At 55.6% G+C, this 16,270-nt stretch overlaps 1 protein-coding gene across 2 annotated transcripts in view; it reads left to right on the forward strand.

Annotated features, from left to right (window-relative positions):
* The window catches only part of SNX8 (sorting nexin 8), a 39,161-nt gene that overhangs the window by 18,544 nt on the left and 4,347 nt on the right, over positions 1-16,270 (forward strand). For both annotated transcript variants that reach the window (XM_060032540.1, XM_060032542.1), the window contains exons 2-7: positions 4,465-4,655; positions 6,972-7,089; positions 8,640-8,761; positions 11,123-11,203; positions 12,105-12,265; positions 12,889-13,021. In XM_060032540.1, the coding sequence (XP_059888523.1) occupies positions 4,465-4,655; positions 6,972-7,089; positions 8,640-8,761; positions 11,123-11,203; positions 12,105-12,265; positions 12,889-13,021 (806 nt within the window). The remainder of the gene's footprint in view (positions 1-4,464; positions 4,656-6,971; positions 7,090-8,639; positions 8,762-11,122; positions 11,204-12,104; positions 12,266-12,888; positions 13,022-16,270) is intronic.

Consider the following 16,270-nt stretch of genomic DNA (forward strand, 5'->3'; position numbering starts at 1 on the left):
ATAGGTTCAGTACCTAGGCTTTTTCAAGGACAGTTTCTGTTGTGTGTGCCCCCCCCCCCACCCTTTGGTACTACCTTCTTGTTTCTTTGCATGTCTTAGAGACTTTTGTTGAAGACTGGACCATTTAAATAGTGTAGCTGGTACTTCCCTGGTCGCGCAGTGGTTGAGAATCCGCCTGCCAATGCAGGGGACACGGGTTCCAGCCCTGGTCCGGGAAGATCCCACGTGCAGCGAAGCAACTAAGCCCGTGTGCCACAACTACTGAGCCTGCGCTCTAGAGCCCGTGCGCCACAACTACTGAGTGCGTGTGCCACAACTACTGAAGCCCACGTGCCTAGAGCCCGTGCTCCACAATAAGAGAAGCCACCACAATGAGAAGCCTGCCCACTGCAGCAAAGTGTAGCCCTAGCTCGCTGCAACTAGAGAAAGCCCTCATGCAGCAACGAAGACCCAATGCAGCCCAAAAATAAATGTTAAAAAAAAAATAATGTAGCATCTCAGGAAATCAGTTTTCCCTCCAAGGTGTTGTTGCTCTCTGTTGTAGCTTGTTTGTTTAACAACCTTTCTGGACTAATTCTGTAAAGTTTATAGTGTGAGTTTCCTGGGGCTGCTGTAAGAAAGCACCACAGAGTGGGTGGCTTAAAACAACAGAAATGTCTTGTCCCACAGTTGTGGAGGCCAGAAGGTTGAAGTCAAGGTGCCAGCAGGGTCATGCTTCCTCTGGAGCCTGTCGGGGTGGATTCTTCCCGCCTCTTCTAGCTCCTGGCGGTGGCCAGCCATCCTGGGCGTTCCTGGGTCTGCAGGTGCAGCTCCTCAGCCTCTGCCGTCCTGTGGCCTCCTGTCTGTGTGTCCATGTGTCTGTGTCTTCATGTGGTCTCTTCCTCTTATAAAAACTCCGGTCATATTGGATGAAGGCCGCCCCACTCCACTCTGACCTCATTTTGACTTAACTAATTATCGCATCAATAATTGTACCCTGGATTGCCACAAACCTTCAGTCACTTCGCAGTGTTTTGAAAAAGCTGATTTCTGACGATTTTGCTAGTGTCCTCGTTGCTTTTGTGGAGGAGAGGATTTTTGGCGGTCCTTACTCTGCCTTTCTTATTGATGTCGCCTACCTTTTATACTTAAAGAGTTTATAGAGATATCATTTACGTGCCAGGCGGTTTACTCATTTGAAGCGTGTAATACGGTGGTCTCTAGTATATTTACAGTTGCGCAACCATCGCCGTAGTCGATTTGAGAACATTTTATCGCGCCTCTTCACCAGTCACTCCCACCTCCCCCCATCCCCTCCGTGCCCTGCACCCCCCCACCCTCGCCCCAGCCGCATGCAAGCACTAAGCTACTGTCTGCTTCTGTGGGTTGGCCTCTACTGGGTGTTTCAGGTAGATGGAATCATCCCATATGTGGTCTTTTATGACTGGCGGCTTTTCACTTGCTATCATGTCTTCAGGGTTCATCCATGGTGTAGCATGAATGTGTCCATGCTGAATAATATTCCGTCGTGTGCATAGACCGCTTTTGTTTATCCATTCATCAGTTGATGGACATCTGGGTTTTTCCTCTTTGGCTCTTATGAATCATGCTGCCGTGGACGTTTGTATACAGGTCTTTGTGTGGACACACACGTTCATTCCTCCTGAGTGTATACCTAGGAGTGGAGCTGCTGGGTCATAGAGTAACTCTATTTCTAACATTCTGAGGAACTGCTAGACCGTTTCTGAAGGCAGCTGCACCATTTGCACACCGGCCAGCATATGTGAGGGTTTTCCACATCCTCACCAGCGCACAATGTAGTCTTTTTTTTGTTGTTTTTTTAATTGGAGTCAACATAGGGCATCATCTTAGTGTGGCTGTGATTTGCATTTCCATGACGGTTAGTGACGTCGAGCATTTTTTTCTGTACTTCCTGGCCATTTGTACATCTTTGGAGAAATGTCTATGTAAACCCTTTGCCCATTTTTAAATTGGATTATTTGTCTGTGTTTTTACTGAGTTGTAAGTTCTTTGTATATTCCAGATATAAGTCCTTTATCAGATGTATGATTTGCACATATTTTCTCCGATAAAAATATTCTCCCCCATTACCTTTTTAGCTTTATTGTTTCCTGTTTTTCCACATATTCTGTGCTCTAGTTAAGATTTCGCTTTTCCCCAGAGGTGCTGTATTTCCCTCCTGGAAATACAATAAATAACAGTAAATAGTCACTCAGCAAACATTCCTCGAGCCCCCGTCGTGTGCCAGGCTCCCCTCGCCGGGACATACCTGAGAACAGAGCTGAGCGGATCCCTGCCCTTCCGGAGTTTGCGCCCTGGGGCTGTGTCCTGAGTCTCAGGGCGCTCTTAGGGTTATCGTGGGCTGATTCCCACTCTCCCCAGAGTTTGGATATTTATAGATTGTGCCTGGCAATGGTGGACACAGCTGTTTTCTGTGTGGATGAATTAATGAGCTCAGGGACCCTGTCTTATTCATCACCGTGTTCCCTGGAGCTGGTACTTAAGAAACGCTTGTTGGCTCCTTGAGGATTTCCGTGGCCCCCGAGGAGACTGGGTAAAGACAGCTTTAAGGCCCCTTTCCATGTAAAAATATTTTTACATGGAAAGGGGCTGGGCTCTTGGGATGACTTCGGAGAACAGGTACCTTCTAGAGCTGTGGTCTCCACACATTCTTAGTCATTAGGTATTGGGGACTGCCAGTTGGGGACACCCCCCATATACACACTTCATATACAGACACTTATGTACACACGCTCATACATGTGTGCACACATGTACACATACACACTTAAACATAGACACACACCTCATATTCAGACTCACACACGCACACACCCCCACATGCAACACCTGTACGCACACTGACACACACGTACACAATTTATACATATGCATGGTTTAGTAACTTGTATGCACGTACTACACTCTACTACTCTTATGTACATTGTGATGTAAATTAAAAAGGAAGAGACAGAAAATACAAGTGCAATGAAACAATTCAAAAAAGTAAAGAAAATACAAGTAGAGCCGCTAATACCTTCTTCCTGCACTTGGTGGATCGTCGCGACCCTGGGACATATGCCCTCACTTGAGAGCAGCCTGCCTTAGAGCACATGGCATTTAGTGTTTTCATTTATTTATTTATTTATTTATTTTTGGCTGCGTGGGGTCTTCGTTGCTGTGTGTGGGCTTTCTGTAGTTGCGGCGAGCCGGGGCTACTCTTCGTTGTGGAGCGCAGGGCTCTAGGCATGTGGGCTTCAGTAGTTGTGGCACGTGGGCTCAGTAGTTGTGGCTCAGGGGCTCTAGAGCTCAGGCTAAGTAGTTGTGGTGCACGGGCTTAGTTGCTCCGTGGCATGTGGGATCTTCCAGACCAGGGCTCGAACCCTTGTCCCCTGCACTGGCAGGCGGATTCTTAACCACTGCGCCACCAGGGAAGCCCGACATTTAGTTTTTGTATGGAGTTTTGAGGCCCTTGGGGGTTCCCAGATACAAGCTAAGCCCTTGTTTATTTTCTTTTAATCTTTAAGGTCAGTTCAAGGCAGCTATATGTTAAATCCTAAAATGCTGAGTGATTTCACAGATGAAAAAATCTGGTCATTAATCTGTATTAGAATGTAAACCAGAATCTTGCACTGAAGAATTACTTTAAGAAGTAAATCATAAAAAGTGATACAATGACGTTGTAGAAAATTGAGAAGGTGGAGAAATGTGATCTACCCTTTGTTCTATGTTTATAGCAGTGTTACTTGGAATGAGACCTTTTTCCCCCAAGGGATACCTTAACCTTCTTTTTTTAACTGAAAAGAACCTTTTTTTCTTTAAAGTTCTAAACTCTTCTCTGTACTAAAAACCAAACTGACCTTTTAACAGGGTTTCTGTGTTTGTTGGCAGGCTGTTAGATACAAAATCTCTGAGTTGTCTTTCCCTGTCCTGTGAACAATACGTGGGTGACTTCTTGTGTCTAAGGAGCTGAAGTTGTAGGGCTTAATGCTTTGATCTGTGGGAGCAGGAGCTCTAGCTCAAGCGAGCATGCAGGTCCTCACACATCACAATGATTGTGGTGGCGGGAACGCAGTGTGCTCTGCGTCTGGAAATGCCGGCACGTGTAGAAGATCGGATGGCCCATTTCTCTGTTTTAACCGTTTTCTTGACTCTGGAGAAAAGGAGGACTCTATTTTTGCACATAACTTGTAAATATTTCACTTCTTTTTCTCTGCCCAAGTTGAAAACTAGACTTGCCCGGTCCTGGACATGTGGGCGTGCTTGCTGATTCATGGCGTGGTGGTTTATGAGAGAGGAGGACGTGGCCCTGAGTGGACCCCCAGCCTGAATGAATGAGCGTCGCCGGGGCCAGGATGGGGTTTGGCTGGGTGACGTGGCCGGAGTCCACGTGCTGAGCCAGCAGGCGGCGTCTGCGGGGCGGCCTCCCTGTCTGAGCAGCTGCGCTCACCTTGTCTCCTGCAGACTCACCAGTGCTCCAGGTCAGCGAGCCGAAGGCCCCGGACTCCAGTCGGATGCAGATGCCGCCGGGGAACCCACTGCTGTTGTCGCTCACGCTGCAGGAGCTGCTGGCCAGGGACGCCGTGCAGGTGGAGCTCATCCCCGAGAAGAAGGGCCTCTTCCTCAAGCACGTGGAGTATGAGGTTTCCAGCCAGGTACCTGCGGCATGCAGTGGGGGGCGGAGGTGGTGGGAGGGGGAGGGCCGCCGGGAAGACCCACAGTGGCGGGCAGGTCCCCCAGCGTGCTTGCCTCTGCGGCCGCCCCCCAGCGGCCCTGCCCGCGCTCGCCGCCGGAGCTCTGGGATCCTGCCTCTCAAGACGCTCGGTCGGGCTCCGGAGCGCGAGCCCCGGACGGGCCAGCCTAGGGCGGTCTCGCAGTGCTGGGATGTCCGCGGGGGTGACAGTGTGGACCCCACAGAATGTGGGCTCCACACCCCGAGTCAAGTGTGTGTGGCTCATCCCCCAAATGGTGCTGCTGTCTCTGCTAGGGGCACCCCTGAAAGCAGAGTTCATTGATGCCAGACGCCTGGCCCTGGGGCTGGCTGGGCGCGTAGAGCCCTGTGGCATCTGCAGCTTTATCTTTTTGTCCATTCGCCTGTTATCTCGGTTCAGTTAGGATACGTTTTGATGGGAGCTTTTATTCTTTATCCTGGGGATTAAGTCATCGGCGAGCTAAGAGCACCCGTGCGTGTGTGGCGGGGGGGCAGATTCGCAGGGTCAGTGCTGCCCCCGCCACGGAGAGCTGCCCGGGTCACAGGCTCAGGCAGCAGCGCTGCTGGGCTTGGGCTGGGAAAGCATCACGACCGTCATCGCAGGGAGAAAGGCGCGTGTTCGGAACCCGGGACGTTCCCCGTCGCGGACGCCGTTTGCCGTGTTCCGTGCGAATCGAGAATCACTGCATTTTTGTTTCGTTGTGTTTTAAAGCCAGGATGACAGAAATCTGGGAGTAAACTTCGCTCTGACGCTGGTCGGTGCCACTGCCAAGGGGGAGGGCAGAGGGCAGGGAGGGAAGGAGGCCCTCGCGTGTTCCGGGGACAGCGTGGCCGTCTGGCATTGCCGCTGTCTGGCCTCCTCGGCCGCGGTGAGAAAGGAGGCTCCGGCGCCTCCTCTGGCGCCCCGTCGCCCACGGGCCGGGCGCCCCGCACGTGTGACAAGCTGCTCTTCTGTGAGAGTGGCCTTATCTTCAGTCTCATTAAACTGCCCGCTTCTGAAGTAAACTGATGAGCTCGTAACGAACATTTTTAGAAGGGGGCCGTTTTGCCCAGGTCACCTCCTGCAACGTGCGTGGAGGGGCCGGCCCGCTAATGTTAGGACCGCGGGGGTGGCTCCTGGGCCGTGGGGCTCCTCGGGCTGTGCCCCCTGCTGGCATGCTTGCTGGAGTTGGTGCAGACGTGGCACGATGCCCGCCGGAGGTGGACACACGTGGCTTCATACTTGTCCTTCGTGTAGTGTATTTAGCTTTTTTGTTTCTTGGGAGGTGTTTTTAGGTTCACAGCAGTATTGAGCTGAAGGAACAGATTTCCCATCTTCCCCTCCTCCCACTGTCAACGCCCCCGCCAGCTGGTGCATTTGTCATAGACACGTCCTTGTCACCCAGAGTCCAGAGTTGACATGAGGGGTCACGCTCGTTACTCTTGGGCATCCTCTGGGTTTGGTCCCCTGTTGCAGAATCACGCAGTGTAGCTTCACTGCCCTGAGCGTCCCCTGTGCTCCGCCCCCTTCACCCCCCCCCCCCCCAGACACCACTGATGTTTCACCGTCCCCGTAGCTTTGCCTTTTCCTGAGTGTTGTGTCATTGGAACCACACAGTATGTCACCATCTCAGGCTGGCTTTTTCCAGTCAGCGATGTTAATGAGTGACTAGTGTAACGTCGTTAATCTTAGAGGTCGCTGCTCGTGCTGGCTCTTGTGAGAGCTCTTATGTGCGACCCCTGTGAGGCTGCCCTGGACGGGGTGCTCATCCTGTGGGAGCTGCGGGTCTACCAAGGGCGGGCTCTCGGTGGACTCTGTCTGCACTTTCATCTGAGTTGCATGTCTGCTGTGTTTCAGTCTCCGCGTTCGGCGTTCGGTCTGCCTTCAGGCGGTTGGGTCTGTTTCAGGAGGCGCAGTGCTGCTGTGTTAGCACGGTTTGAAAGTGTGTGTTGAGGACGTACCCTCAAAGGTATTCCCACGTGATACCTAGGGGGAGGAGGGATGCTGCCAAACAGGTGAAAACTCCTGTAAGGAGACTCGTCTTGTTCAGAAGGTCCAGAATAATAGGCGCTTAATTAAATACACAGTTAGAGCTATGCAGTGTTTAAAAGTTGTATTTCCATCCATCAAGGACATGGAGGATTTCTCCTTCTGGTAAAGGCCTGGTGAGAGAAGGTGAGGAACTTAGTCCTGTTATTTCCACAGGTTCTATTTAGTGGTGCAAGGGGAAGCCGTGAAGTGTGAGGGTTTCTACTGAGCTCCGAACCTCTTCTCTTGCAGCGCTTCAAGTCCTGCGTGTATCGACGGTACAATGACTTCGTGGTCTTCCACGAGATGCTGCTGCAGAAGTTCCCGTACCGCATGGTGCCGGCCCTCCCGCCCAAGAGGATGCTGGGAGGTAAAGCTGGGTTTGCTGGTGGCCAGGGGGCGTAGGGGGGTGGGGTCCCCCCGCCCTGTGCTGAGGTCCTGGCTCCGTGATGGACGCCACTCTCCACTCGTGGCCCGTCTTCCTCTGGCCCTCTGCCCAGCAGGGATGGGACGGTAGCAGGGCTGTGGTGCAGCCCCAGCCCCTGGGGGGTCTGGGCGCAGCTGTGGCTTAGAGCCCAGGTCTGGAACGGGACGGTGACATCACCTGGTGCCCTTAGCTACGTGAGCCTCCTGCTCGATAACTGACACGTGGGGAAGTGCCCCCTTCTGCAGGGGAGAAGGAGTGAACCCCAGTTCTCCTTCCCAGAGGGCAGAGGCCAGGCGTCCTGGGGCTCCTGAGGGGGGGACGCCGGCTCTGGGAGAGCAGTGGGTACCACCATAGTGTAACGTGTTCTGCGAGAGAACAGAAGTGAATGTCAGCCCAGTGATCTAACCTGCATCTCAAAGGAGATGAAAACGATAGCAGATGGCTGTCTCATCTTCATGCTTCACCGGCAATTACCTGGGGCTAGGTGAGGGATCACAGGTGTCCCCGGGCCCCTGCACTGGCCCGTCTCTCCCAGGGTTCCAGAGTGCGGGAGGCAGCTGAGGCCTCCTCTCAGGTCTCGTTGATCTTCACCCACAGCCCTTTGCTCAGATTCTAGATGAAACCCGATCCGAAGGCAAGTACCCAAGGCTGACCGTCGATTTTCTGCCGCTTTCCACCGTCCTGAAGTGCTTGCGCGCTCACTGGTCTCTGACTAGATCAGAGTCTGATAGTGTCGTTTTCTTTTTGCCCCACCTGAGCACGTGGAACAGACACTATCACGCGGAAGGGGAAGGATGCTGAGGGCAGGAGCTGGAAATACTTCGGGAGCAAGGTGGCTGCTTAGTGCAGTCCAGGCATCAAGGCTGATTGGGTGCGGGTAGGGTTTAGGACCTGGAAGCTGTCGTGCAATGCTTGGTCGTGTGACTCAGCCTTAAGGAAAATGTAGCCTTCAATGGACGGGGTCCTGGTGGCCTCGAGGGGGGAGATCCTCTTCCAGCTTTTTTTCAATAATTTAAAAATAATACTTTGAATCCCATTTTTATTTGTGGTCAGATTTAAACACTCTCAGTGCATCATTGTACACTTGGACTTTCTTTGCCCTTGGAGTGAAAATACGTGACCCAAACGAAAGCAGTTCACAATTGGAGAGTGAGTAATGAGTGATGTGAACAGGAAAACTGGGTCAAATTAATACATGAGTTCAGGAAAACCCGCTTGTTCGTAGAGAGCAGCAGCAGAAAGGGATCACAGCGAGGGGCCCAACGCCACTGAGTAAAGCCAGCGGGCTGTGTGGTTTTCCTCAGCAGATCCCGGACCGGGCGTGTCCGTAGGCGGCAGGGCGCGGAGCTGGGGGTCTGGTGCGCCTTCTGCAGCCTGTGGTCCGTGTCCAGTGCCCCCGGCTGGCCCTGTGGCTCGGAGAGCTCTCCGCGTGGGAGGCGTTGGGCACTGAGAGCGAGGTCGCTCCGTGTGGTCACTCCGTGTTCTGCGTCCAGCCGACAGGGAGTTCATCGAGGCCCGGAGGAGAGCACTGAAGCGCTTCATCAACCTGGTGGCCCGGCACCCGCCCTTCTCCGAGGACGTTGTTCTCAAGCTCTTCCTGTCCTTCAGTGGCCCCGTGAGTACCTGCCGCACAGCTGTCCGCGTGCAGCGGCCTGAAGCTCCCCGGGTCTTATTTTCATTCTTATTTTTTTCGGCCGCGCCGCGCGGCTTGTGGGGTCCTAGTTCCCCAACCAGGGATCCAACCCAGGCCCACAGCAGTCCCACTTATTTTCATTCTTAAATTTGCTTTTGTTTCGTGCTCTCCCCTTAATCCCCTTGTTTGGGGGCCATGACAGAATCTAGTTCCATGGGACAAACACAGATATGACTTATATTCTCCCAAGGTAACAGGTTGAGCACGATTCTAAGAGGCATCCCGGTTCCGACGTCGCAGGGTTTTGTGTGGAAGGGGTGGCTTTCAGCGCAGTCTCTGAGGGTTTGAAGCTGACACACAGGAGCCTGTGTGGTTTGGAGGGTTGACAGGCAGGCTGGCGACTCCAGATGGGAATGTGCATTCACTTAAGAAAGAAGGCTGAGGGCTTCCCTGGCAGTCCAGCGGGTGAGGCTCCGCCCTTCCACCGCAGGAGAGCAGGTTCCGTCCCTGGTCGGGGAACCAGGATCCTGTATGCTGTGCGGTGCGGCCAAAATAAAAAAATAAAACAAAAGGAAGGCTGGGTTGAGCTCGGTGCCGCGGGGAGCGCCCGCTGAGTCTCCCCGGCCGAGCTGCAGGGTGGCCGTGTGTCCTGGGGAGTGAGCTCTGTGCGGGCCTTGGCTCCGGCGCGACGTTGGAGCAGCAGCGCCGTCCTCCAGGCTGCCGTCAGGCCGTCCTGGTCTGTCAGGACGCCGAGGCACAGCCCGACGACGCGCCGCCCGGACGGCCCCGTGTGCCCAGGGCTGAGCTCTTCGGAGGCGGGGAGGCTTCCCCGAGGGACCCTCTCCTTGTTGGGGTGGGCGGAGGGGGCCCCAGCGGGGACGCCCCACGTGGCCTGCGGTGGGACAGACGCGCCCTCACCGGCCGTGGGAAGATGCGGGCGCAGAGACGCAGAGGTGGATTCCACACGAGCCTGGCCGCCTCCTTTACCTCTCTCTCCCTGGAGGCCAAAGGGGCCTTTGACCCCAGAGACACTGTGGCCTTTCACTCTGCGATGCCCGGGGGGCCTGTCGGTCTGCCCCTTTTATGGGACCCGGTCCAGACATCCAGGGAATGCATGCTGCGGCCTTCTGCCCTTGAGCTGGGAGGGCGGGTCTTTCGAACCCTGGGGCTGGACAGACTTCTGTAGACCTGGGATCTTTACCACAGCAGAGGGATGTGGTGGGACGAGGGAGCTACGCTCAGCTCCAGGCAGAGGGAGGGTGGTGGGAGGGCGAGCTGCTGCAGAAGCCGAGTGGCGTCAGGCTCCAGAGATGCCTGTCCCTGGGCCTCCCAGCACCATTTGCTTCTTGGTAAAATGAGGGAATTGGGACAGATGCTCTTCAAGGCATCTCTGAGATGTTACGATTCCTTTACCCACACACAGCTGCGCGTTAGGGTCTCTGCCTGTATCCTCCGTGGCTCTCTGTGGGGTTCGTCTTAAGGCTCAGCTTTGCCAGGGAGCCTCCCTTCAAGAGGGCAGAGCTCAGAGCCAGGGCTTGGGACACAAGTGCTGCCCTTTCTCTGCCATCAGCTCTCCCAGGGCTCTGGGGGCCCTGACCCCATGGGTCTGATCATAGGAAGGAAGGAGACTTCAGTCCCTGTCTCTGTGCCCCACGTGGGACCTTCCAGGATCTAGTGACTCCGACATCTGTCCCAAGTACTCATGTCCCTGGTCTGGAGGTGGAGTTTCCGTTTTTCTGGAGAGAGAGCTCCACTCCAGAGCTGGAGTTTGCAGTCCTGTCACGAGGTCGAGCTTTCCTGCCTCTGGAAGACCGACCACCCCAAAGGTTAAGGCCAATGGGAAACAAATGGAACAGGAGACAGGAAGAGATTATAGAATACTTACGTTAAAGCAAACACACGGAGGGCTTCCCTGGTGGCGCAGTGGTTACGAATCTGCCTGCCAATGCAGGGGACACGGGTTCAAGCCCTGGCCCGGGAAGATCTCACATGCCACGGAGCAGGTAAGCCCGAGTGCCACAACTGCTGAGCCTGCGCTCTAGAGCCCGTGAACCACAACTACTGAGACCACGAGCCATAACTACTGAAGCCCGTGCACCTAGAGCCCGTGCTCCGCAACAAGAGAAGCCACTGCAATGAGACGCCCGCGCACCGCAACGAAGAGTAACCCCTGCTTGCTGCAACTAGAGAAAGCCCGTGTGCAGCAATGAAGACCCAGTGCATTCCCCCCCCCCAAAAAAAAGGCCAACACGTGGAGACCCTGCTTTCTGGTGGCTCGGTTGGTCTCACGCCTCTGGTTCTGTGGCTGGTTGAGGGTCAAGTGTTTCTCTCTCGCTTTTGCAGGATGTGCAGAACAAGTTGAAGGAATGCGCCCAGTGCGTGGGAGACGAGTTCATGAACTGTAAGCTGGCTGCTCGGGCCAAGGTACCTTTTGATTTTGATGATCCTTTCCCCAGAGCAGTGATCACGTGAGCAGTTAGTGACGGTTGTTTTGCCTCTACTGTGTGCCGGACATCGTGCTAAGACGGGTCGCGTGGTTTTCTCCCTTGACCCTTGTTTCAGTTGATCTGAAACCCAGGGGGTGTCACGCCCATTTTACAGACGAGGAAACAGAGAGAGAGGCTGCCATCTGCAAGGTCCCAAACGCCTAGGCAGAGGGGCCCAGGTGTGACTGAGCGCTCTCCAACCACAGGGCCCAGCGGCCCCTCGTGCCGTGTCCTCAGGCATTTCGTGATCAGATGGGTGGGTGCTCGGTCATCAGCTTTTCGGATTTCAGGGGATTGATTGTTGCACGGGTTTATTTTTAAATTTAGTTAATCTGGTCTCTTTCTCAAAAGGATGAAAGTAGCTATTTGGTACCTTTTTTTTTGTTATTTCTTCTTAAACTACTTCTCCGTACAAAAATACAGACTCCTTTACCTTCATTTTATTTCCTAAGCATTGTGTAGTTAACATTAGTTACTATTAATGGGTAGGTACTAGTAAAGCTGGTGAAGAGTTACCCTTCGGGAATAAATGAGGAAATGCAGAGGCCGGGCCCTCGTGCAGAGTCAGGACCGCACGTTCATCGTGTCGAGTTTGCAGATCGTCTTTTTTGTGGTGTGCGTGTGGTGTTGGTTTCTGTGTCTCTTTTGGACGAGAAGGGGGTCCAGGGCAGGCGCTGGAGAACGAAGTGGGCTCCTGGGCTGGGCGCTGCGTGACCTGGCCTGGCGGTCTGGGCTCGTTTACCTGCTCGGTGGACGGAGTTGCTTCCCCTCCTGCTGGTCGTCTTTTCTGGAAGGTTTTCACGTCTGGTGATGCAGTCTCCTCCCTCCTCCCCCGTCAGGACTTCCTCCCAGCCGACATCCAGACTCAGTTCGCCATCAGCCGGGAGCTGATTCGCAACATCTACAACAGCTTCCACAAGCTCCGCGACAGGGCCGAGCGGATGGTGTCGCGGACCATCGACAATGCTGCTGACCTCCTCATCTTCGGGAAGGAGCTGAGGCAGGTGACCCTGGTGGGCTCCGTGGGGCCAGTTGTGTGGGGCGGGGTCTCTAGCCTTTGGTGGCGGGCTTGGAGCAGAAAGTGTGTTTATCATAATGACTCTCGTTCTGACTCGTTCTTCCCCAAAGGGGAAGGAAAGGGCTGGGGAGACGAGATCGCATTTAGAAGAAAGAAGAGAGATGGAGAGAGTAGGCAGAGCACCGGGGTTCCCAGATGTAGGGGCTCCCCCCGTTGTCAGGATCAGACCTGAGAAAAGGTCCATCCGATCCGGGAAGGGCCGTGCTCGGCTGGTCACACTGCCTCCTCTGGAGGAGGGGCCGGGCCTGAGCCAGGATGCTGGCCTCTGCAGCTGCCCCCAGACCTGCGTGCCTCGACCCTGCTGTGCACGCGTTCCCTCGGGTCTCTCCGAAAGTCGGCTCCAGGTCCTGGTGGATCGAGATCCTGCCTTTCTGACCGACTCCCAGCGCTCCTGTGCTTCACGTAGCAGGGGTCTCGGTTGGGAGATGTGCAGGGCGGCCACCCTGGGGCGGTGTGCTGTTGGGCAGAGGGGGGCGTCGGGTGGGCTGCGCGCCCAGCTTCCAGGCCTGAGTGTCTCTTCCCCTGTGTGTGTCCTTTCTCCTCAGTGCTTTGGGGTCTGACACGACCCCGCTCCCCTCCTGGGCCACTCTGAACAGTAGCACGTGGGGGTCCCTCAAACAGGCGCTGAAAGGCCTGTCCGTTGAATTTGCACTGCTCGCTGACAAGGCTGCACAGCAGGTGAGTGGGTTTGTTCTCCGAGGTGCTTGTTTCGGAGAACACTCTGTGCCGCGGTGTGCGGGAGCGTCTCCTTCTCAGATGACGTCACGGTTGAGTCCTGAGTGAGTGGCGGCAGTTCTCGGGTCGGAAGGGCGCGTCCCCGTCTGCTCCGGGTGGGGCTCCCTGTGAGTCCCTTATGCTCTTGAGAGAGTTGCTGATGACGTGGACAGATTGGATTCTGGTCTCTGAGATCTGCCCTTGCTGAGATGAGATGTGCTGTGTCCCTGGAGATGTAACCTTGCACTTCCCAGGGTGTTCCGGGTGGACCCAGGTTGCTCCCATGGTGCTGTCGTAGCCAAGCAGCATTTGGCCACTTGAAACCTCATCAGAACAGCCAAGCTCCCAGCACCCCCAGAGGCTCCCCCCACGTCTCGCCCTAGACACCCAGCTTACCTCAGGAAATGCTTCTGCTCTGTGGGCAGGTGGTATTTGTGGAAATCTGCAGTCTTGTAGTCGTTGGGGTTAATTTGCAGATACAGTGTTTACCATCCGAGGGGAATGTTCATCGGGGAGCTTTTATGCTATAAAACCGTTACATAATTTGGAGGGTGAGAGTTTGCTTCCTGGTGCTTGGGGAAGTGGGCTTTAGGCGGCTGGCAGCTGGTTTTAAATGCATTGAAATGGAGGCCTTGCTACCCGGCTGGGGCTCACGGCTCCTTAGTAGCGAGTCATGGAACCACAGCAGCGGGGGGGTCTGGGGGGTTGTCAGGCTCCAGGCGGGACGCTCAGGTGCCAGGACAGCTCTAAGTGATGAAAAGGGAATCTGACCTCGTTCCTGGCGTGGAAAGTGCTGGGTGTTCTTCCCCTGTGGTCCCCGTGCCTGAGTGTGTCTTTCAGACACTGAGCGTCGCGCGGAATTGGCACCGGGGCCCAGTCCATCTCCAGGTGAGAGGAGCCCACGTTTCCATGGCGGGCGAGGTGGGGTTGGGGACCAAGAACGTGGTGTCAGAGGACTGGCTGGGTAGAGAGGCGGGCGAGCTCGGGCAGCCTGCTTTGTGCTGGCCTGTGTCTTGTGCTGGGACCTCGCTCGGGCTGCTTTGGTCCCTGGGTACTTTTCTCTGTGATTAGAAACAAGGGAGCTGGCCTAGATCATTAACAGCTTTTTGTTTAACCCTTGGCCCTGTACTCAGAGCTGAGTCGTAAAACATACACACGAAGCTGTTCTGTTGCTGGGACCCAGGCCCTGGACCCACAGCTCCCTCCTGGACGGGTCACCTGGAGGGGGTGCAGAGCGGGGTGGGAACCCCAACTCGATCATTTCCAGCATCTTTTCTGATTCAGACTTGGATGCTGCTTCTGCCCTGACGAGGGGAGACGGGCGTCAGGCTTCTGACATGGTGCGGTTTGAAGTTCCTCCTGCCTCTGAGGTTCCTCACAAATGCTGCCTTGCAATGTCATGTCTGTGTGGTGCTGTTTCCTGAATATCCCTCATTGCTCTTGGTGGTTTCTATGTTGAAGTGAAATCAATACAGGTTTTTTTTTTTTTTGCGGCACGCGGGCCTCTCACTGCTGTGGCCTCTCCCGTTGCGGAGCACAGGCTCCGGACGCGCAGGCTCAGCGGCCATGGCTCACGGGCCCAGCCGCTCCGCGGCACGTGGGATCCTCCCGGACCGTGTCCCCTGCATCGGCGGGCGGACTCTCAACCACTGCGCCACCAGGGAAGCCCCCCATCAATACAGTTTTAACACGAAACTGGATCAAATGGCCTGTCAGGACTTTCATCCGTCAGAGCTAGGGTTCCACTTCACTCTTGCTGTGCAAGTGGAGATATCAGAAGGCTAGTTCTAATTCCGTTTTTAGGTATCACGGTTTTATTCTCCCCAGACCTGGTAGGAGACCTGATAACTGTCTTCCAGCCAGACAAGTGGGACTCAGAGTGGGGCTGTTTCTTCCTCGGTGCCGGGGCCTGTGCTTTCTGTAAAGGCACACGCGTCTTGCACAGCATCAGAGCAGAAATGGGAGCAAATGACACACGCAGGAGTCCCCCCTGCTACACACCCGGGGAGGAACCTCTGTTCTCCTGTGTCCCCTGCCCAGTCAGGAGGGACAGGGCACGTGTGGCCATCTGGTATTTCCCTTTCTGAGTTGGAAAAACCTGCAACATGCCTGTTATTTTCCTGTCATCTTACTGGCTGGAACCTTGACTGTGGGTGCGGGATTGAATGGCTGGGAACCTCTGGGCTCAGCGGGCCCGAGGGCCCAGGGTCCCCTGAGCTGGTGCTGCAGCTTGGGTGGAAGCCCCCAGCTCCCGTCCAGCGCTTGTGTCCCCATCGGTCTTGGACTCCTCTTCATTTCTTCTGCCTGCACCCTCCTCATACCAAGTCTGATGTGTGGTTTATGGGGTGAACTTTTCATTCTCTGCCGTGGCTGGAGCTCTAGAGGTTTTAGAAGGGGCTTGGTTTCCCGGAGGAGCCAGTGCTGCACTTGGGAGAGGTGCTCAGTGCACCCGGAAAAGGGACTTGACGCGTATTGGTGGCTGAGGGATGTGAGGGTGCGAGAGCCCCCCAGCACACGTGGCTGGGACCACAGAGCTAGCATGGGGGGTTCCCTGGAAACCACCGTAGCCTGACCGTTGCTGTGGCGACGGGGGGAGGGTGCGTGGTGGCCTGCAGGCCCGTGTTTGCTGTGCCTGGAGCAGGAGGTGGAGAGACCGCGCTTCTCCCTCATGCTGCCCTCCCTCGTCTCCAGCCACCAACTCTGAGCCCAGAGCAGCCCAGCCCAGGGCTTTGGCACTGACTCCTCCTGCCCGGGAGCGGCTCCGAGCATCGGTGCCCGTTGGCCGTGTGGACGTGGCTCGTCCGTGCGAGCGGCGCTGGGCTACACGCCTCGTGGGTGCGGTGGGTGACTCCGGGAGCGGGGCTTCACCCCGTCGTTACCAGGACACCCAGTCGGCGAACAGCCCCCTCCCATGACGCCATGGGGCCCCCCGCGTCAACCTGGGTGCAGAGGTGTGTGTGGGGTCCGCGCCCCCCCAAATCTTCAGACTCAGTCCCGTAGCTGCAGACCCTCCCCTCGGCCCCTCGCAGGCCGCGCTTCTCTCCCTTTCGTTGGAACCGCAGCGATTCCCCTTGTCCCCGGTGCATCCCTCCCACTTGCTCGCCCGTTTAAACCCAGCCCCGCTGTCTGCGGACGGCCAGGCTGCTGGGCGGGTAGGGAGGCGAGCGGATGCAAGGTGGGCACAGGGCACCCGGCCCTTGTTCTTGTCCACCT

Source organism: Delphinus delphis, chromosome 15 (assembly GCF_949987515.2).
Source record: "Delphinus delphis chromosome 15, mDelDel1.2, whole genome shotgun sequence".
Classification (NCBI taxonomy): domain Eukaryota; kingdom Metazoa; phylum Chordata; class Mammalia; order Artiodactyla; family Delphinidae; genus Delphinus; species Delphinus delphis.